At 44.0% G+C, this 21423-nt stretch overlaps 1 protein-coding gene across 1 annotated transcript in view; it reads right to left on the minus strand.

Moving 5' to 3' along the window:
* Positions 1-21423, minus strand: part of LAPTM4B (lysosomal protein transmembrane 4 beta) — an 84358-nt gene that overhangs the window by 25800 nt on the left and 37135 nt on the right. Inside the window, exons 3-6 of the mRNA XM_047783554.1 lie at positions 9686-9759; positions 9213-9335; positions 4679-4777; positions 20-115 (exon numbers count right to left, since the gene is read on the minus strand). Of these exons, the coding sequence (XP_047639510.1) occupies positions 20-115; positions 4679-4777; positions 9213-9335; positions 9686-9759 (392 nt within the window). The remainder of the gene's footprint in view (positions 1-19; positions 116-4678; positions 4778-9212; positions 9336-9685; positions 9760-21423) is intronic.

The following is a 21423-nucleotide window of genomic DNA, read 5'->3' on the forward strand; positions in this document are numbered from 1 at the left end:
TAAGTGACATCATACCTACCGTAGTGTCATTGCTGGTAACATAAACCAGGACGTCGGAGGAATTCCTGCCATTGATGTATCGGTAGCAGTTCCAAACACAGCTAATCAAGTAACCCTGTAAGTGAAGCAGTGATTATTAGATCTTTGGTTTTCAAAGGCAGACAATTTAAAAACATCACTGTAGATAAAGCCATACAAAATGTTTATTTATATAAACCATAAACACACACATTGACTATACAAAACCAAAAATCCTTTAAAATTACAAATGTGTGGAGTTCCTGTTGTCGCTCAGTGGTTGGCGAATCCGACTAGGAACCATGAGGTTGCGGGTTCGATCCCTGGCCTATGCTCAGTGGGTTATGCCGTGAGCTGTGGTGTAGGTCGCAGACGCGACTCGGATCCCGCGTTGCTGGGGTTCTAGTGTAGGCTGGTGACTATGGCTCCGATTGGACCCCTAGCCTGGGAACCTCCACATGCCGCAGGGATTGGCCCTAGAAAAGGTAAAAAGACACAAACAAACAAACAAATAAATAAAATAAAATAAAATTACAAATGTGGGTACAGGAACTTTCTGGCGAAGGATGATTCTATCATACCACGAAGAAAGCAGTGGGGAGGGGAGGGCTGAAAACAGGAGAATTTCCAAGAAGAAAAGGGAGTTGAAAGGAGCAACTGCCACATGTATTGCTCCCCAAAGTCACAAAACCATCAATTCATTCACCCAATTCTCATCACAATTTAACTCTGTATCTTCGGAATTTTTATTCTATATCATTCTACATAATTCTATTATATGTCAACTTTACTAAAAGTTGTTCATTACACATGAATTTGCTTCATGGTCAATAAAAATCACAACACTTCTATTTTTATAACAAAATATCCAAAGAAGAGAATCAAAATTAACGTCCAGAATAAAGACAGGCTGGAAATAAAGCATGAGCTCATGGGAGATGTTTTTAAACTCTGAACTCTTCCCACTTTCATTCTGATCCTGTGTAATTAGATTAGAACTAAATTATTTTAAAACCCTTTCCAGCTTTGAAATTCTTTGATTAAAAGAAGTTTAAATAGGAGTTCCCATCGTGGCTCAGTGCTTAATGAATCCAACTAGGAACCATGAGGCTGCGGGTTCGATCCCTGGCCTTGCTTGGTGGGTTACGGATCCATCGATACCCTGAGCTGTGGTGTAGGTCACAGATGCAGCTCGGATCCAGCGTTGCTGTGGCTCTGGCATAGGCCGGTGGCTAGAGCTGCAATTAGACCCCTAGCCTGGGAACCTCCATGTGGCATGGGAGCGGCCCTAGAAAAGGCAAAAAGACAAAAAAAAAAAAAGAAGAAGAAGTTTAAGTATGTAGAGAAAATGGAGCCCTCCTACAGTGCTGGTGGGACTGTAACATGGTGCCACCTTGGAAGCCAGTCTGGAAGTTCCTCAAAAGGTTAAAGTTACTGTTTGTATGGCCTGGCAATTCCACTCCAAGATATACGACAAAGCAAAATGAAAACACATGTCCAACACAAAAACTCATGCACAAGTGTTCGTGGCAGCATCATTCATCACAGCGAAAGAGTAGAAATAATCCAAACGCCTGGTGATTTAGGACTGAATAGACAAACTGGTGTATTCATAAAGGGAATATTATTCAGCAATTAAAAGGAAGTCCTCCTTACACCAGCCAGAATGGCCATCATCAAAAGTCTACAAATAAAGGAGTTCCCGTCGTGGCGCAGTGGTTAACGAATCCAACTAGGAACCATGAGGTTGCGGGTTTGGTCCCTGCCCTTGCTCAGTGGGTTAACGATCCGGCGTTGCCGTGAGCTGTGGTGTAGGTCGCAGACGCGGCTCGGATCCCGCGTTGCTGTGGCTCTGGCGTAGGCCGGTGGCTACAGCTCCAATTCAACCCCTAGCCTGGGAACCTCCATATGCCGCGGGAGCGGCCCAAGAAATAGCAACAACAACAACAACAACAAAAAGACAAAAAGACAAAAAAAAAAGTCTACAAATAAAAAATGTTGGGGGGGGTGGAGAAAAGGGAACCCTCTTACACTGTTGGTGGGAATGTAAATTGGTACAACCACTGTGGAAAACAGTATGGAGATTCCTCAAAAACAAAATGACCATATGATCCGGTAATCTCACCCGTGAGCATCTACCCAGAGAAAACCATGACTCAAAAAGATACACACAGGAGTTCCCGTTGTGGCTCAGCAGGTGAAGAATCAAACTTGGAACAATGAGGATGCACGTTCGATCCCTAGCCTCGCTCAGTGGGTTAAGGATCTGGCGTTGCTGGGAGCTAAGGGGCAGGTCGCAGATGCAGCTTGAATCCTGCATTGTTGTGGCTGGGGCACAGGCAGCTCCAGCTCCAATTTGTCCCCTAGCCTGGGAACTTCCATATGCCACAGGAGCGGCCCTAAAAAAATTAAAAAAAAAAAAATCACAAATAAAATAACTATTACTGGAAAAACTATAAATGGAGAAACCAAGACTCTGGTCACATTGATAGCTATAGCAGTAACAGAGGCTAAATCTAGGTCCTCTGACTCAAAATCTCTCATAAGCATTTCCAACGAAAATGTAAGTGCCTACAAAGCTCAAATGCCTTTTTTGTCTTTTTTTTTTTGTCTTTTTGCCATTTCTTGGGCCGCTCCTGCGGCATATGGAGGTTCCCAGGCTAGGGGTCGAATCGAAGCCATAGCCACCAGCCTATGCCAGAGCCACAGCAACGCAGGATCCGAGCTGCATCTGCAACCTACACCACAGCTCACGGCAACGCCGGATCCTTAACCCACTGAGCAAGGGCAGGGACCAAACCCGCAACCTCATGGTTCCTAGTCGGATTCGTTAACCATTGCGCCACGACGGGAACTCCCTCAAATGCCTTTTTTAAGAGCAGTGGGAGGTTCCAGCTACTGAGCTCCTGGGTAATGTCACCAGGCAGCTTTTTCAGACTAACATTCTTGCAGGTGAAAATGATAGAATCTGAAATAAACACACACACACACAGACACCCACACCCACACCCACACACCCATTTGAATGCGTGGCTGAAGGACCAAAAACAGGCAGCAATGATAGAATCTGAAATAAACACACACACACACACACACACACACACACACACACACACACACACACCCCCATTTGAATGCATGGCTGAAGGACCAAAAACAGGCAGCAATGATAGAATCTGAAATAAACACACACACACACACACACACACACACCCATTTGAATGCGTGGCTGAAGGACCAAAAACAGGCAGCGGCTAAAGGTAGACCCTTGAATGGCAAACTGCACCAACTTGGATTTGAGAGTCAGGGGTGCTGCCACCTCCAGGAGGCCTGGGTGGTCTGGGGCTGCCTGCGCAGCCAGGAAGTTGGGGTCGGGGAGTGGGAGCAGCAGAGGCAGGAAGCCTCAACATCTGTGGGTAAAATGCATCCAAATTTGTCGACCACTAAACCACACAAGCAATATCCAAACATGCATACTGTGTGCTTTTCAGGGGGGAAATTGCAAACTCAAATGACTTTCAATAAATCATTTTCTTTCTGCTCCTCCTCAACAAATGACTATTTAAAATGACTTTTCTCCTTAAATGCAGCTTCTTCAAGCTTACTGAGGCTTGATTTTTAAAGAATTGGGTAACTTCATGTCAAAACACAGTGAAAGACAGACAGTAAGCATGAAAAGTTCAAAGTCTAATGATGATTTGAGAATTTTCTACTTATTAGCAGCACACCAGTACAAATTATACCGTTTTTATTTTCAGGTTTACAAAGGTGAAAAAGAATAGATAAGCACTCAATTGATGAGGGCGAGGGAAATGGTACAGGTTATTAAGTCATTCAACTTTGGATAATCAATTTGACAACCTTATCAAAAACCTTCAAATGAAGCAGACCTTCTAATTTTAAGAAATACATCTTGAGGAGTTCCCTTCATGGCACAGTGGTTAACAAATCCACCTAGGAACCATGAGGTTGCGGGTTCGATCCCTGGCCTCGCTCAGTGGGTTAAGGATCTGGCGTTGCTGTGAGCTGTGGTGTAGGTTGCAGACTCGGCTCAGATCCCGAGTTGCTGTGGCTGTAGTGTAGGCCAGTGGCTACAGCTCCAATTAGGCCCTTCACCTGGGAATCTCCATATGCCATGGGAGCAGCCCTAGAAAAGGCAAAAAGACCAAAAAAAAAAAAAAAAAGAAATATATCTTGAGAAAATAAATATATAAGAATTTAAGATTGTATGAGTAAATAAGTAGAAACTGTCGCTTTGTCCAACAGCAAGTAATTTATAAAAATTATAAATTCACAATACACTGTTACAGAATAATGTTCAAAATCTTTTACATTTGTAAAAGCAAATTACAAAAGAATACTTACAGAGACATCGTGATGTATGCTATGGTAAATAACACATACTACATCAAACACAACGTTATATTAAACAGATTTCGGAACATCCAAACAGATTTTGGAATAACCCTAGGTTGGCCTGTGGAAGTTTGGTTAGTGTGTCTCTCTCTCATATAAAGAGGAGAAGGAACAGAATTGCTAGGAAATCAAAAAGCAGTTCAGAAATCTAAAGCAAGATAATCAATCAACATTTGTTCACTTCTTCAGCAGCCACGGATACATATAATAATATTTAGACCGTAAATAAAATCTTTATGCTTACCTTAAAAGTCAACATGATGCTGATAAACAGAAGAATAATAAGGACCAAACAGGTAGGATTCACCGCCATGATATCATCTTTGTAAGGAAAATTAGGAGGCTGCGAAAGAAAAGTGCCTCATTAGCAAACCCCATTAATCATCCAGGATTCTATACTTTAGGCGTTAACCAGATGCGCTTATTAGAAAGCAATTAGTGAAAGCAGATAGTTATTATTTAAGGACCCTGCAACACTTCTAGCCTACCTCTACTAATGAAAAGGCCATAAATGGTGTGATGGGGAGAGGCTAGTCTGTTCATATTCCAGGCAGTAACTCTCAAAAAGAAAAATCAGAGCAAGATGCATGAGTGAGCCACGAACACTTAAAGTTTGAAATCACCGCTCTCTAGAACACCTTGATATTTGGATTTTCTACAAATTCTGGACCATTCTAATGGGCTTGTGCAAGGGCAGGAGGAAGAAACCTATGAAGACAGTGCCTTCTTTATATAGAGCATTTTTGCTGATAATACTTTCTCTTCAAAGGGCAGAGTCTTTTATTTTTGTAGGTGTTTACAGCATTTAGAAAAAAAAGAATTCCAGGAGTTCCCATCGTGGCTCAGTGGTTAACGAATCTGACTAGGAACCATGAGGTTGCGGGTTCGATCCCTGCCCTTGCTCAGTGGGTTAAGGATCCGGCATTGCCATGAGCTGTGGTGTAGGCTGATGGCTACAGCTCTGATTTGACCCCTAGCCTGGGAAATTCCATATGCCATGAGAGTGGCCCAAGAAATGGCAAAAAGAAAGAAAAAAAAAAAGAATTCCAGGAGTTCCCGTCGTGGCACAATGGAAACGAATCCAACTAGGAACAATGAGGTTTGGGGTTCGATCCCTGGCCTCGCTCAGTAGGTTAAGGATCTGGCATGGCCGTGAGCTGTGGTGTAGGCCAGTAGCAATAGCTCCAATTTGACCCCTAGCCTGGAAACTTCCATATGCCGCAGTTATGGCCCTAAAAGGACAAAAGACAAAAATTTTTTTAAAAAATTTTTTTAACTAAAAAAAAAGGAATTCCAACCATGGTGCAACAGCATCAGTGGTGTCTTGGAAACGCTGGGACACAGGTTCAAATTCCAACCTGGCACCGTATGATCTGGCACCACCATAGCTACAGCTTAGGTCTAGACTGCGGCTCAGATCTGATCCTTAGCAGAAATGAACCCGACTAGCATCCATGAGGATGGGGGTTCAATGCCTGGCCTTGCTCAGTGGATTAAGGATCCGGCATTGCCATGAACTTAAGTGTTAGGTCGCAGACGCTGAGATCCCCAGTTGCTGTGGAGTAGGCTGGCAGCTGCAGCTCTGATTTGACCCCTAGCATGGGAACTTCCATATGCCTTGGGTGTGGCCCTAAAAAGACACCCCCCCCCAAAAAAAACTTAAAACCAAGTCCTACCACCTGACCATATTAATTAGCAGGTCAAAGGAAACCCTTTTAAGAAGGATAGAAATATATTACTATGGCTCATGGTAATGATGGAACTTCACTGTGAAACACGTGTACAGCACTGATGGAAGCCCTCCTTCTAACCAGCTTAGACTGTGCGTGAAAGGCAGCCTTTCCTCTCTCCTTCACCACCCAATACTCTGTGCTTAGATCCCACATTAGCAGGATTCTGAGACATAGCAAAGGAGAAAACCCGTGGTCCCCGTGCTTATCTTCTCCTCCCCAAGGGGATCAGAGCCTCCTTTTCCTGTGGGCAAAAGACTTGAGAAATAAAATCTAAGTCACTCTTTATGATCAGCTCATGAAATCAGCCCCATTAATACTGTTCACAAAAGCAACCTAAACTGCTATTATTTCCGTGTCTAACAAACCAACCAGGATGAAAGTGGAAGTCTGTCACCCTTTCCATAAAGACCTTTGCACATTTCCTCAGAAAGATGAAGGTGATTACTACCCGCAGTTGAGAAATAGAAAAACACATGCACAACTTATTTTAACTGCATTTCCAAGCCTCCTCATAAACAAAACAGGCATTAAGATTAAGTGGTGTCCTTCCCCAGCCTTCTCAGACAAGCCTCTCCAGACTCCCTCTATCCCAACTTATCCACATGGGCCTCTGTATCAGTGGGGCTCCAACCTTCCCTCTCACCGCTGCCCCTTGGGCACTAGGATGATTTGTTGGCCTTGCTCTCTCAGCCCAGACTGATCTTTAAGGAGAACATTCAGAAGCTACTCCCTCGTACTGCCTGGTTTATAATTACAAATAAAAGTAAGTGGTGATTGGAGTTCCCGTTGGGGCTCAGCAGAAACGAACCTGACTAGTATCCATGAGGATCAGGGTTTGATCCCCAGCCTCACTCAGTGGGTTATGGATCCACCATTGCTGTGAGCTGTGGTATAGGTTGCAGACGTGGCTGTGGCTGTGGCCAGCAGCTACAGCTGCAATTCAACCCTTAAGCCTGGGAACTTCCATATGCCACGGGTGCAGCCCTAAGATAAATAAATAAATAAATAAAATTATTTTTACTGATATTAGGATTATTGCCACCATCACCAATATTAGCATTTTACAACTGGTGGTACTGAAGTGAATGAGCACGGGGTGCCTGAACAATGTGGGTGGAAGAGAATGTCTAGGTAGCACGTTGAGTGTTCGAAACGCGTGCCCGCACTTTAGCCTCTCTCCTCCTTATAAATCTCTGAACACATGGCAGGCAGCATATAATAGATCATCAAGTAGGCAGGAGCAAAGTTCCCGTCATGGCGTGGCGGTAACGATCCCGACTGGTATCTACGAGGACTCTGGTTCGATCCCTGGCCCCACTCAGTGGGTTAAGGACCCAGCGTTGGCGTGAGCTGTGGTGTAGGTCACAGATGCAGCTCGGATCTGGCATTGCTGTGGCTGTGGAGGAGGCCGGCAGGTGCAGCTCCAATTCGACCCCTACTCTGGGGACTTCCCTATGCCTCAGGTGCAGTCCTAAAAAGACAAAAAAAAAAAAAGTAGGCAGGACTGTCAAGAGGCTTGCCTTAGCATCTCCTTACTCAAATCAGCCTTTCCCAGCCCCTCGTGTGACAGGCTACGTGGAGATCATGTCACCTCAACAATTCCAGGATGCCTTTAGGAGCTCAGTGCCAGCACATCATCACAGAGTAAAAACACACATCCTAAAAGACAGTGGTACTGCTACAGCCTGCTCTTCATGTATAAACGCCTTCATGCAGAAACACTTAGCTGTATCCCAAGGGATAATAATACATAAAATTAGCACAGGGAAAATACACTAAAATTGACTTGACACTACTACACTCTATGAAAACATAGACCTGTTTTCTAATAAACAAAAAGAAGCTACTTCTAACAAGAATGACAACTCCAACAACGACAACCTAGTACTTTTAAGGAGCTAAACACTAGAGGCTTTTCATACTAGGGCTGCTGAGCACTAGTTGTGTAATCTGGGCTCTTCTGTCCAAAAAAGCACAAATTCCTGTAGCCTCGCTTCCTTCCTGCCTCCATCCCCTCTATCTCTCCTGCCACTGAACTTCCTGACCTCCGTTCTCCCATCAAACCTCCAGGCTGTGCCTCCCAATCCAGGAAAACCCTGTTCCTTCCCCCACACTCAGAAACTACTACTAAGGAGTTCCCATTGTGGCCCAGAGGAATCAAATCTAATAACCATGAGGTTTTGGGTTCAATCCCTGGCCTGGTTCAGCGGGTTAAGGATCCGGCACTGCTGTGAGCTATGGTGTGGTTCGCAGATGCGGCTTGGATCCTGTGTGGCTGTGGCTGTGGCTGTAGCTGTGGCCAGCAGCTACAGATCCAATTCGACCCCTAGCCTGGGAACTTCCATATGCCTCGGGTGCAGCCTTAAAAAGCAAAAAAAAAAAAAAAAAAAAAAAAAAGAATAAGAAAGAAAGAAAGAAACTACTATTAAAACCTCTGAAGAATGAACATTTTCTCCATTTAAAACATTCTAAGATTTTGAAGAACTTACATTTTAAGGTATATTCGTAATTTTTAAAAGCAAAGATTTAAAAATGCAAAGGCAAAGGCTATAAGCTTCTTAATAGGCAGCCACCAATATTGACTCCTATGGTCACAAAGAACACTTAACAGAAAACCAGTCCCTAAGAGAAGCTTGAGGAAGAAAGGGGTTCTACGGCCAAAGAAGTCAGAGAACCAGTGATTAGTAGAGTTCCACTTTTCCCAGAGCCAGCGGAGGCACAAGGCTATCCTCTGCTGATAACGAATAGCCTTTTACAAAAATAAGACCATTAGTAACTAGCTTGTAATTTAATTAGGTAAGCGCATCGAATACCGTCATTTCAGCCACCAAATTATCCAGCTCAGGAGGCTCTATTTTTCCAAAAAGCATCCTAGGAAATAAAAAAATCTTGTCTCTATTCAGAAATCACTCATCAGTGACTCAGATGCACGTTGGAAATCCACAAATTAATATGCATGGGAATGTCTATTTAGACATCTCTAATATCCCTGACTTGACCAGGTCCCCTTCACGAAGAAACACAGTAACTGGGAAGGCCACATACCAGCTGTCGTATGTATTCCTGGATGGAGTTTGGATACACAAGGACGGTGATTGCAACCAAGGTGTTCAGGGCAAAATCAAAGATCTGGTAGCAGAAGAAGGGGATGATCCAGGCGGCGTGTTGCTGAGCATAAGAAAGAACAAGACGTTAATATGTTCGATAGCATAAAACTATTTTTTTTGAAATCAGAGATCTTTTCTTGATCTGAAGGGAAATGGAAGAGTAGAGTAGGTCACGACGGCAGCTTGGTAAACCAAACAGAAGCAGTCAACCAGTGGGGAGCCCTGGGGAACCCGTTTCAGAGACTAGCCCCTGGTTTTTCCTGGTAATATTAACAGGAGACTTAAAGCTCCCAAGATTCTTACAGGAAAGTGAGAATCATCACTTCTGCCCTCTTACAGACAGCTGCACAGGTTATACATGTGTAGGGGAGAGACAAAAAAGGCCCAGGACCTTATTGCCAAGCTGCTTACCTTGTATGCTCCATAAGTAGCCATCGCACAGATCAGGATCATGAGAAGAGAAATGGCGATAGCAATGCACATGTCTGCCGAAGAGATGTGTAAAAAAGAAAGTAAAAAAGAAAATCAGTAGTGGCTCCGATGTTTTACCATTTGTTAGTCTCTCCTCAAAGGCCTTTTGTTTATAAACCAGTTATAAAAGGGAGAATTATACTAAGTAAGCCAGCAGCGTTCTTTTAGAATTTGAGAAAATGACTGCTTTCTTTTTTTTTTAATGAGAGTTGCAACGTTTATTTCAGGTTCTCTCTTGTTTTTGTTGTTGTTGTTTTTTGTATTTTTTTTTCTTTTTTGCCACACAGGCAGTATGTGGGAATTCCTGGGCCAGGGATTGAACCTACACTGCACAGCAGCAACCAGAGCCACAGCGGTGAGAACACAGGAGCCTCAACCCCGCTAGGCCATCAGAGAACTCCCGAGAAAATGATTGTTAATGAAAGCAAAGCGCCCAAAGGATGCTCTCCCTAAATCGCATATGGCTGTATTATCTATGTGTCTATGTATATATTAAGAGGTTGATTTAAACCTAAGTTTATTTCAAAATGGAAAAGGGATATTGGTGACAGATACTCAATATATCTATAAATACATCTATACACACATTTAGTTAAAAGTTTAGTCTTCTGGTCCACCAAATTTTACACACACACACACACACACACACACGGTCTTCTTTTAACATACAGGTATCTAATATGTATTTTATAAATTCATGTATGTCTCATGTCCCTACTAAAACCCCCGGCTGGCCTCCCATCTCATTTAAAATAAAACCTCAATTTCTTATCAGGACCCTTATGTCTCTGCTTACTCTAGAGCATGCAGATGCCTCTAAGCTCATTTCACCTCATCCCATGCTTTCTTGCTCATGCTAATCCAGCCATGCCATCTAGCTCACTAAACACAGCAAACTCATCCCATCGTAAGGCCTTGCCTTTGCAGTTCCCACTCAACAGAAGTAACATGGCTCACATTTTTTGCATGAAGCTCCGCCTTTTTAATCATTCAGCTCTCAGCTCAAATATCAACAGAACCTCCAAGAGATCCTCCCTGGTCCTCCTAAGCAACGTGGGGCCCACCCACACATCACCATGCCACAGTTTTCTTTTCTTATTTTTTTTCTTTTGGTCTTTTTTGGGCCCATCCTCGGCATATGGAGATTCCCAGGCTAGGGGTTGAAATGAAGCTGTAGCCGCTGGCCAATGCCACAGCCATGCCAGATCCGAGGCATGTCTGTGACCTACACTGCAGCTCACGACAATGCCATATCCTTCATCCACTGAGCAAGGCCAGGGATTGAACCTGCATCCTCATGGATGCTATTCAGATTTGTTTCTGCTGAGCCACAACAGGAACTCCAGACAGTTCTATTTTCTTTACAGCATTATTATCTCATTTCCATTTGTTATTTGTGTGCTGTCTGTTTCCCTCTGCTAGAGGAAGCTTCCTGAGGAACAGGGGTTTCTGTCTCACTCACTACAGCAACCTCACCATGGAGAAGGTGACAGGTGCCACACAGGGGCACTGAGCCCTTGAAATGTGGCCAATCTGAATTGAGATATGCTGTAAGATTGAAATGCACCCCAGATTTCAAGGACTTGGTATTTTTAAAAATGCAAAATATCTCATGAATGATTTTTATACAGGTTGTAAGCTGAAACAATATTTTGGATATACTGAGTTGAATACATGGTTAAAGCTAATCTCATCGGTTTGTTTTTACCTTTTTAAATAAGGCGACTAGAAAATTTGAGGTGACTTCTGGGCTTGTATTAGATTTCCGTTGAACTGTGGGGCTCCAGAACAAAGCCTTTATCACAGGCGATGTAAAGTGAAGACTAATTCAAGAGGTCACATTACCATATCTTTAGGCGATTCTGATGAGAAGTACCCAGGATGGCTGGATTTACGACTGGGTTTCTAAAGGTAGTCTGCAGGGTTATCATCAGGCTAAGGAGAGTACAAGAACCCTTCCAACAAAATATCTGTACAGTGCTGTAAGTTTCCAAGGCATGTCAGATAGCTCATTGAGTCCACCTAACTCTAAGGTAGGAGTTACTGTTCCCAGGAAACACATTACGAAACCAGAGCTCAGAGGTTATATAACTTGCTGAGGTAGCATCTGCATCAAAACGCTAAACTATGACTAATCCCACTGGGTTTTTTTTTTTTTTTTTGCTTTTTAGGGCTGCCCCCACAGCATATGGAAATTACCAGGCTAGGGGTCAAAATGGAGCTACAGCTGCCAGCTTACACCACAACCAAAGCAACGAGGGACCCGAGCTGCATCTGTGACCTACACTGAAGCTCACGGCCAATGCTGGATCCCCAACCCACTGAGAGAGGCCAAGGGTCAAACTTGCATCCTCATGGATACTAGTTGGATTCGCTTTCTGCTGCTCCATGAAGGGAACTCCCTATCTAATCCCACTCACAGGGATTAGACAGGGTGCTACCTAGCTGTGAAGGAGGTAGATCAAATGCAGCAGCGAAGGTCAAAGTCCCAGAAAATCACAGAGCCTCCCTAAAAGGACTTGGACATCAATACGTGCTTGCTATGTGCAAAGCCTGTTAGAATTTGCTGCCATCTCTGAAACTTGAATCGGGCAGTTTACTATTTTTTTTTTGTCTTACTTTAACAGTTTCCAAATTCTGTTCAAGCACATTTTGTAATGAAAGAAAAAAAAATGAATTTAGAGTTCCTGTTGTGGCACAGGGAGTTAAAATCCAACCACAGTGGTCTGGGTAGCTGCTGAGGCACAGGTTCGATCTTCAGCCCAGTGCAATGGGTTAAAGGATCTGGCATTGCCACAGCTGCAGAGGTTGCAGCTACAGTTGGATACTAGCCCAGGAATTTCCATATGCCTTGGGAACAGCCAGGAAATAAAATCTTAAAATTCTTTTAAAGTTAGGAGTTCCTGTCATGGCTCAGTGGTAATAAGCCCAAGAGTATCCATGAGGACATGCGTTCAATCACTGGCCTTGCTTGGTGGGTTAAGGATCTGGCATTGCCATGAGCAGTGACGTAGGTCGCAGATGCAGTTCGGATTTAGCATTGCTGTGGCTGTGGTGCAGGCCAGGAGCTGCAGCTCCAATTCAAACCCTAGCCTGGGAACTTCCATATGCCACGGGTACAGCCCTAAAAAGACCCAAAAAAAAAGTTAATTTTATAGAAGCCAGCACAGATCTTAAAAGATGTGAATAGACAGAAAAGTCAACAAGCAAACAAATCAACCCAAGGCTTTATTCAAAATATTAAAACAGTAATAACCTTTATATTACTAGATTATAATACATAAACTATATAATTAGAACCTTTATTAATTGAAATATTAATACAGAAAAGCCCCAAAATCTTAATAATAGGGTATTATATGCCCTATTCTGGAAAAAAAGAAAGTCACTCCAGAACTAAATCTCACATAATCATTAAAATTTTTTTTTAGGAGTTCCCGTTGTGGCTCAGTGGTTAGCGAATCTGACTAGGAACCATGAGGTTGCGGGTTCGATCCCTGCCCTTGCTCAGCGGGTTAACGATCTGGCGCTGCCGTGAGCTGTGGTGTAGGTTGCAGACGCGGCTCGGATCCAGCGTTGCTGTGGCTCTGGCGTAGGCTGGTGGCTATAGCTCCGATTCGACCCCTAGCCTGGGAACCTCCATATGTCGCGAGAGCGGCCCAAGAAAATGGCAAAAAGACAAAAAAAAAAAAACAAAATTTTAATTTTCGTCTTTTTTCAAAGAATATAAAACTCAGGAGAAACTTATCTTTTTTTTAAATTTTTTAATTTTTTTTGTCTTTTTAGGGCCATTCCCGCAGCATATGGAGGTTCCCAGGCTAGGTAGGGGTCAAATCGGAGCTACAGACGCGGGCCTACACCACAGCCACAGCAGCTCAGGATCTGAGTCGTGTCTGCAACCTACACCACAGCTCATGGCAAGGTTGGAGCCTTACCCCACTGAGTGAGGCCAGGGACTGAACCTGCATCCTCATGGATACTCGTCGGGTTCGTTAACCACTGAGTCACAACGGGAACTCCAGGAGAAATTTAAAAGGGATAAATAAAATGAAGTCTCCTATCACCGCTTGCATTGCGATAGCAGAGAAAAATGTTCCTTTGAGAGGACGAATATATCATAAGCATGTGAAAGAGGTAAGAGAAAACAAATAAAAGCAGGTGAAATGAGCCCAAGTGTAAAGCAAATAAAAATGCAGAGCCGATAAGATAAAACAGACTGATAAACCTTGTATCTCCTGGCCATCTAGAGCACACAAACAGGTGTACCATGGTAAATAATATAATACACTGTTACTCTGAGGAATTAAAACTCATCCCTTTTAATCACGTCACAGGCAAATGAGAACTGGTTCTGGGAACAACACAGGGGTTCGGATAACAACACAGGGATTTTCACAATCCGTGAAGTACTGGTCAGGGACAGGAATACCCTTTACTTACTGTTTGCAAAGTAGCTCAACCAACCCTAAGTCTGAGGACACCAGCGTCACGTGTTTTCCTAAGTTAAATTCCTGACTTCTTAACACAGTCCTTCGTTGAAAAGGATCCTGAGAAAAGCTTTACCACAGGCCACAAAAGGCGTAACGAGGAAAACGTTTCCTGATAACTTAGTCACTTAATCATTGAAATAGAACAGGCATATAAAGGAGTTGCCTGAAACGCCCTTGTTAAATAATCCACTTCTAATTCTGTTCTCCCTTTGCATTGCTTGGATTTGTTTCCTCATAAAACTGATCGCTAGCTAGGTAACTACCTGATTCACGTTCCCACATCTCACTTGCCTCGTCGTAGAGTCATTCTTTTTTTTTGGCTGTGCCTGTACCATGTAGAAGTTCCTGGGCCAGGGATCAAACCTGCGCCATCGAAGTGACAATGCCGGATCCTTAATCTGCTGCACCACAAAGGAACTCCTCAGAAGTCTTTTTTTTTTTTTTTTGTCTTTTTGCCTTTTCTGGGGCCACTCCTGTGGCATATGGAGATTCCCAGGCTAGGGGTCCAATCTGAACTGTAGCCACCGGCCTATGCCAGAGCCACAGCAACTCGGGATACAAGCCGCATCTGCGACCTACACCACAGCTCATGGCAACGCCGGATCCTTAATCCACTGAGCAAGGCCAGGGAACGAACCCGAAACCTCATGGTTCCTAGTCGGATTCGTCAACCACTGCGCCACGACGGGAACTCCAGAAGTAATTCTTATGATTCAATTTCCTCTAATTTTTGGCCACATTTCTAGCACTGCCATTTATGAAAGATAACGTGTGGGGTGTACTCTCGCCGTTAAGTCTAGAGGAGAACTATTTTCAGATGAATTCACAGCAACAGTATGAGCTAAACACAAAAGATTAACAGGACATAATCCTTGCTCTGATGCTCTTTTGACCCCTATGGGGGTAAAAAGAAAACCCAGGTAACTCCTTCCTACGGGAGGTTGAAAGCTTGGGGGAGGATAAGCATAAGGTACTAATTTTATTCCCCTAAAACAGAAGGAAAGTTCTAATATACTCTTTGTTATTTGCATTGCAATTTTTTATAACTTTTTTTTTCTGAAGTATGTTCAAACAGAAGAGAGTTTTTTGTGACTTGCTAGTTTATAACTTTATTCTTTTTTTTTTTTCCTTTCTTTTTAGGGCCACACCTGCGGCATATAGACGTTCTCAGGTTAAGGGGTGAATTGGAGCTAGAGCTGCTGCCTCAGCCAGATCCAAGCCGCATCTGTGACCTACACCACAGCTCATGGTAATGCCAGATCGCCAACCCACTGAGCGAGGCCAGGGATTGAACCTGCATTCCCATGGATCCTAGTCAGGTTTGTTACCACTGAGCCATGATGGGAATTCCCTATAACTTTATTCTTAAATCCAAAATTTCTTTCATGAATACTAAATAGGTGTGTAACATGGGGTAAAAAAATTTGAGGCTGGAAAGATTAACAGGACAGAATCCTTGCTCTGATGCTAAGAAGCCACTAGGAAGAGTTGGAAGAATTCAACAGGAGGTGACAGATGACAAGCTAGGGGAGTTCAGTGGGGATAATATTATTTTCAGCCAAGAGGAACAAAACAGAATTTATGGGAAAACATGGTTATTGGGTGAGGTCTTTTTTCCTTCATAAATTTTCTCTTATTAAGATATAACTCACGTACGATAAAATTCACCTTTCAAAAAGTGTCTAATTCAGGGGTTTTTTTAGTACATTCAGAAAGCTGCACAACCATCATCGCTTATACCAGAATATTTTCATTCTCCCAAAAAAACAACACTTAGTAGTCACTCCCCATTCCCCCCTCCCTTCAGCCCCTGGCAACCATCAATCTACTTTTCATCTCTACAGAGTTGCCTACTCTATACATTTCATATAAACAGAATCATATGATATGCAGCCCTCTGTGTTTGGCTTATCTCACTTAGCATAATGTTTCCAAAGTTCATCCACATTATCAGGCGTTAAGATTTCAAATGGGAGTTCCTGTTGTGGCGCAGTGGAAACGAATCTGACTAGAATCCATGAGGATGCAGGTTCGATCCCTGGCCTTGCTCAGTGGGTTAAAAGATCCAGGTGTTGCTGGGGCTGTGGTGTAGGCCAGCAGCTCTAGCTCCGATTCGACCCCTAGCCTGGGAACCTCCATGTGCTGTGAGTGCGGCCCTAAGAAGAAAAAAGAAAAACAAGCAAGGAGAGTTGAGATGTCTGAACAAGAAGGTAGCGTTAGCCTTATACACACGAATTTGCAGAAGGGATGGAGAATCGGCACCAAGCTTTCATTCCCACCTTCTAATGTGGCTTCCTATTCTGCAGAGGCTAGAAAGCTAAAACCTAAATTTTCTTGCAGCTGGGTGCTAGAAACATACAGGGTTTCTCAATTAGATGTGGACATATGACAAAGACTCTCTCCTCTGACTAAACAACTGAGGCCCTGTCTTTGACCCCTTTGGTCAAGTTTTGGCAAGAATCCCACCAAGTCAGTATACTCCATTCTTGGTATCTGATCACTCTGATATCTGGTCAAATCTCGTATCCTCCACCCTCAAGAACGTATCATCCTGGTCTGCATGCAGTAAGAATCTTGTTGAGGGAGTTCCCGCTATGGAACAGCAGGTTAAGAATCCAGCATTGGGAGTTCCCGTGGTGACTCAGTGGTTAGCGAATCTGACTAGGAACCATGAGGTTGCGGGTTCGGTCCCTGCCCTTGCTCAGTGGATTAACGATCCGGCGTTGCCGTGAGCTGTGGTGTAGGTTGCAGACGCGGCTCAGATCCCTCGTTGCTGTGGCTCTGGCATAGGCCAGTGGCTACAGCTGCGATTCGACCCCTAGCCTGGGAACCTCCATATGCTGCAGGAACGGTCCAAGAAATGGCAAAAAGTCAAAAAAAAAAAAGAATCCAGCATTGTCTCTGCGGTGGCTTAGGTCGCTGCAGAGCCGAGGGTTTGATTCCCTGCCGGGAACAGTAGGTTAAGGATCCAGTGTTGTCACAGCTGTGGCTCAGATTTGAACCCTGGCCTGGGACTTTCCACATGCTGTGGGTGTGGCCAAAAAAAAAAAAAAACAAAAAAAGTCCTGTTGAGTTATCTAGCAAGTATCGCCCCCTAGCCTTAATGTCTTCTCTTAATAGTTTTTTTTGGTTTTGTCTTTTTGCCTTTTCTAGGGCCGCTCCCTCGGCACATGGAGGTTCCCAGGCTAGGAGTCTAATTGGAGCTGTTGCCGCCGGCCTACACCAGAGCCACAGCAATGCGGGATCTGAGCTGCGCCTGCAACCTACACCACAGTTCACGGCAACACCGGATCCTTAACCCACTGAGCAAGGCCAGGGAACGAACCCGCAACCTCATGGTTCCTAGTCGGATTCGTTAACCACTGAGCCACCACGGGAACTCCTTCTCTTAATAGTTTTCCATCCACCGACTCCACCTTGATCCTTGGCTATAAATCCCCACCTATCCTGGTAAGAGGGAAAATTGAGCCTGATCTCTCTCTCCTACTATAAAGCCCCCACTGTAGTAGCCTCTCTTGAATAGAATCTTCCTAATCACCTTTATCAAACGTCTGAACAATTTTGTTCATTAACACAATAAAACTGAAAAAGGCTCAGAAAAAGGCATACTGTGTGAACCCACAAAGTTCAAGCACATGAAACAAATGATAGATCAACTGGTGACACAAATGGCTGTGGTAAGTCTACAAAGAAAAGCAGGAGGTCCCATTGTGGCTCAGCAGGTTAAGAATCCGACTAGTATTCACGAGGATTCAGGTTCAATCCCTGGCCTTACTCAGTGGGGTGAGGATCTGGCGTTGCCATGAGCTGCAGCATAGGTCGAAGACAACAGCTCAGATCTGGCATTGCTATGGCTGTGGCTTAGGCTGGCAGCCACAACTACAGCTCCGATTTGACCCCTAGCCTGGGAATTTCCATATACTGTAGGTATGACCCTAAAAAGACAAAGAAAAGAAAAAAAAAAAGGAAAGAAAAAAATAAACAGTTCGGAAGAGTGGCATCAATCTCTCTGAGATCAGAGGGGCTCCTTAGAAAGTTAAGATAAAATTCAGTTCCTCAAATCAGGTTGATACACACAAGTACTTGACATATGATTCCTCAATTTACTTTATTATAAATATGGTTTTGTACCTATTTAAGAGTTAATAACAATCCTAAAAAGAATGAGGAACTCCAAGTTATTGTTAACGGAAAAAGCAAGCTAGGTATTCATTGCATAGGATACTTTTCTGAAAGGTTTGAAATTTTTCAAAAAGTAGATGTGGAGGGGGGAGGGAATGATCCTAATTCTAAATCTATGCTAGGTTGTAAATCACATCCTGGTTTCAAAAACACTGAAAGGCAAACAACAACAAAACGCATCATCAGAGAAGCAGCACATGACAAACAGCAGGGACACCTGGACTAATTTAGTTCTTGCTCAGCCACTGCCAACTTAAATATGGGATTCTGCAGGCTTGATGTACCATGTTTTATAAAGGCACTTAGGGATTTCCTGTCGTGGCACATGGAAACGAATCCAACTAGGAACCATGAGGTTGTGGTTTCAATTCCTGGCCTCGCTCAGTGGGTTAAGGATCCGGCATTGCCGTGAGCTGTGGTGTGGGTCACAGACACGGCTTGGATCCCGAGTTGCTGTGGCTCTGGCATAGGCCGGTGGCTACAGCTCGGACTGGACCCCTAGCCTGGAACCTCCATGTGTCCCAGGTGCGACCCTAAAAGGACAAAAGAACAACAAAAAAAAAAGGAAGACACTTAGCAAAGTATTTTTTCTGGTTTTCTTGGAAGCAAAGTGGGGGAAATGTGTACCAAACAAAACAGTTTGGTTACATGGATCATCTAGATGAGGAGGTAAGTGATTCTATCAGACATCTTCCATTTGCCTTTCCAAACCCAGCCTTCCCCGTTCAGCACACAGACCTGGATGGACCACTGTCAACAGAGCTCCTTTACCCTCTGGCATCAGCTGAGTTCAGCCAACGAAGAGCCCAGGCAACGGATCAGAGAGAGGAAAGAGGCACCCTTGGGTTGGCACTCATAGGTTGGCCCTAGACCAAAGTAGCACGATTCCTCATCAAGAAGCAAACTCTGGAGTTCCCGTGGGGCTCAGGAGATTAAAGACTCAGCCTTGTCACTGCAGCAGCTTGGGTCCCTACTGTGGCGCAGGATTGATCCCTGGCCCAGGAACTTCCACAGGCTGCGGATGTGGCCAAATATCAGATAAAATAAAGAGGCTACCTCTGAATGACTCTCATTTCTAGCTCTAGGGACCACCACCACCCACCCCTCCCCTTTAGGTCTGGGAATAGTAACAGCTGGCCTCAATTAACCAAATTACTTCACCATCCACAGTGGTCGTCTTACTCCTCCATCTTTACAAAAAGATCTTGAAAATAAACATTCATTGAATTACCCTTTAAAAAAAGATGTGGGAGTTCTCGTCCCATTGTGGTGAAGGGGAAACTAATCCAACTAGCATCCATAAGGATGTGGATTGCTCAGTGGGTCAAAGATCCAGCATTGCCATGAGCTGTGCTGTAGGTCACAGACACGGCTCAGATCCCACGTCATTGTGGCTGTGGCGTGGGCTGCAGCTGTAGCTCCGATTTGACCCCTAGCCTGGGAACTTCTAGGCCGCACCTATAGCCCTGGGGGAAAAAAAAAAAGCAAAAAAATTTTAAAAAAAAATTTTTTTTTTTTTTGGTCTTTTTGCCTTTTCTAGGGCCGCTCCCCATGGCACGTGGAGGTTCCCAGGCTAGGGGTCGAATCAGAACTGTGGCCTCCGGCCTAAACCAGAGCCACAGCAACGCAGGATCTGAGCCAAGTCTGCAACCTACACCACAGCTCACGGCAACGCCGGATCCTTAACCCACTGAACAAGGGCAGGGATCGAACCCACCACCTCATGGTTCATAGTCTGATTCTCACTGCGCCACGACAGGAACGCCCTAAAAATTTTAAAAAGATGTAGTCAAGGTGTAGAATATGCAACCATTTTGAGTCATGTGATGAAAGGATGGGAAGGTGGATGGACGAAAATAAAGGGCTCAGCTTCCCCTGCTATTGCATACGTACGTCAATTTCTTCCAGATGTTGGGATGTTATGCACAAGCAGACAAGCTCTGCAGATGCACTGCCAAGCTGGGTAGGGGTATGTGAACAGAGAGCAGGTAGGCAGCCTGGGCCTTTCTCTACGTGGTGCCAAGAGCCATACAGGAAAGCCCCAGCCGATCTTTTTTTTTTTTCCTATTTCTTAGTTTTTAACATCAAAAGTTTTAAACACACTCTATAAGCATACACAGAGCCATCTAATGAATCCCTAGCACCCATTTTGCTCGTTCTGTTTCATCTTAGATCACTCAATTTCTGTCCATTCTACCGCTGGTGGAAATCTGGACTGTTCCAGATTGGGGCTATCATAAAGAATGGCCATCTTTACACATGGCTTATGATGGACACCAAGCATGCATTTCTGTAGGGTACGTATCCAGGAGCAAAACTGCTGGGTCACAGGGTGGGTGTATACTTAGTATTTAGTTTTCCCGAAGTGGGTGTACAATTACATCCCCAGTTGTAGCAACAAAATCCCGGTGGTTACGAAGCCACATCAAAAGGTGTCATTGTCAGTTCTGTTCACGTTGCCATTTTAGAGGAAGTGATTCACCACTGTGCTTGTATTTCTTTTTGCTTTTTTTTTTTTTTGCTTTTTAGGGCTGCACTGCAGCATATGGAAATTGCCTGGCAAGGGGTCGAATCAGAGCCACAGCTGCCGGCCACAGCCACAGCAACACGGGATCTGAGCCGTGTCTGCAACCTACAGCAGAGCTCACAACACTGGGTCCTTAACCCACTGAACGAGGCCAGGTATTGAACCTGCATCCTCATGGATCCTGGTCAGGTTCATTACCGTGAGCAACGACGGGAACTCCCTGCATGTCTTTTACAACTACTCAGGAGAAGATTATTTTCATATGCTTATTGGTCATACAGATACCTTCTTTTGTGAACTTATCTGTTTTTCTCTTCTTGATTTCACCCAGAACCATTTACTATAAAGACTGTCCTTTCTTCAATAAATGTAGTTGTTTCTCTTTTTTTTAGGGATTGAATCTTTATTGTTGAACAGACCTTTAGAAAAATTATCAAAATAAGAATTGCCTCTATTACTGGGTGTGGGTTTTTTTGTCT

Source organism: Phacochoerus africanus, chromosome 6 (genome assembly GCF_016906955.1).
Source record: "Phacochoerus africanus isolate WHEZ1 chromosome 6, ROS_Pafr_v1, whole genome shotgun sequence".
Taxonomy (NCBI): domain Eukaryota; kingdom Metazoa; phylum Chordata; class Mammalia; order Artiodactyla; family Suidae; genus Phacochoerus; species Phacochoerus africanus.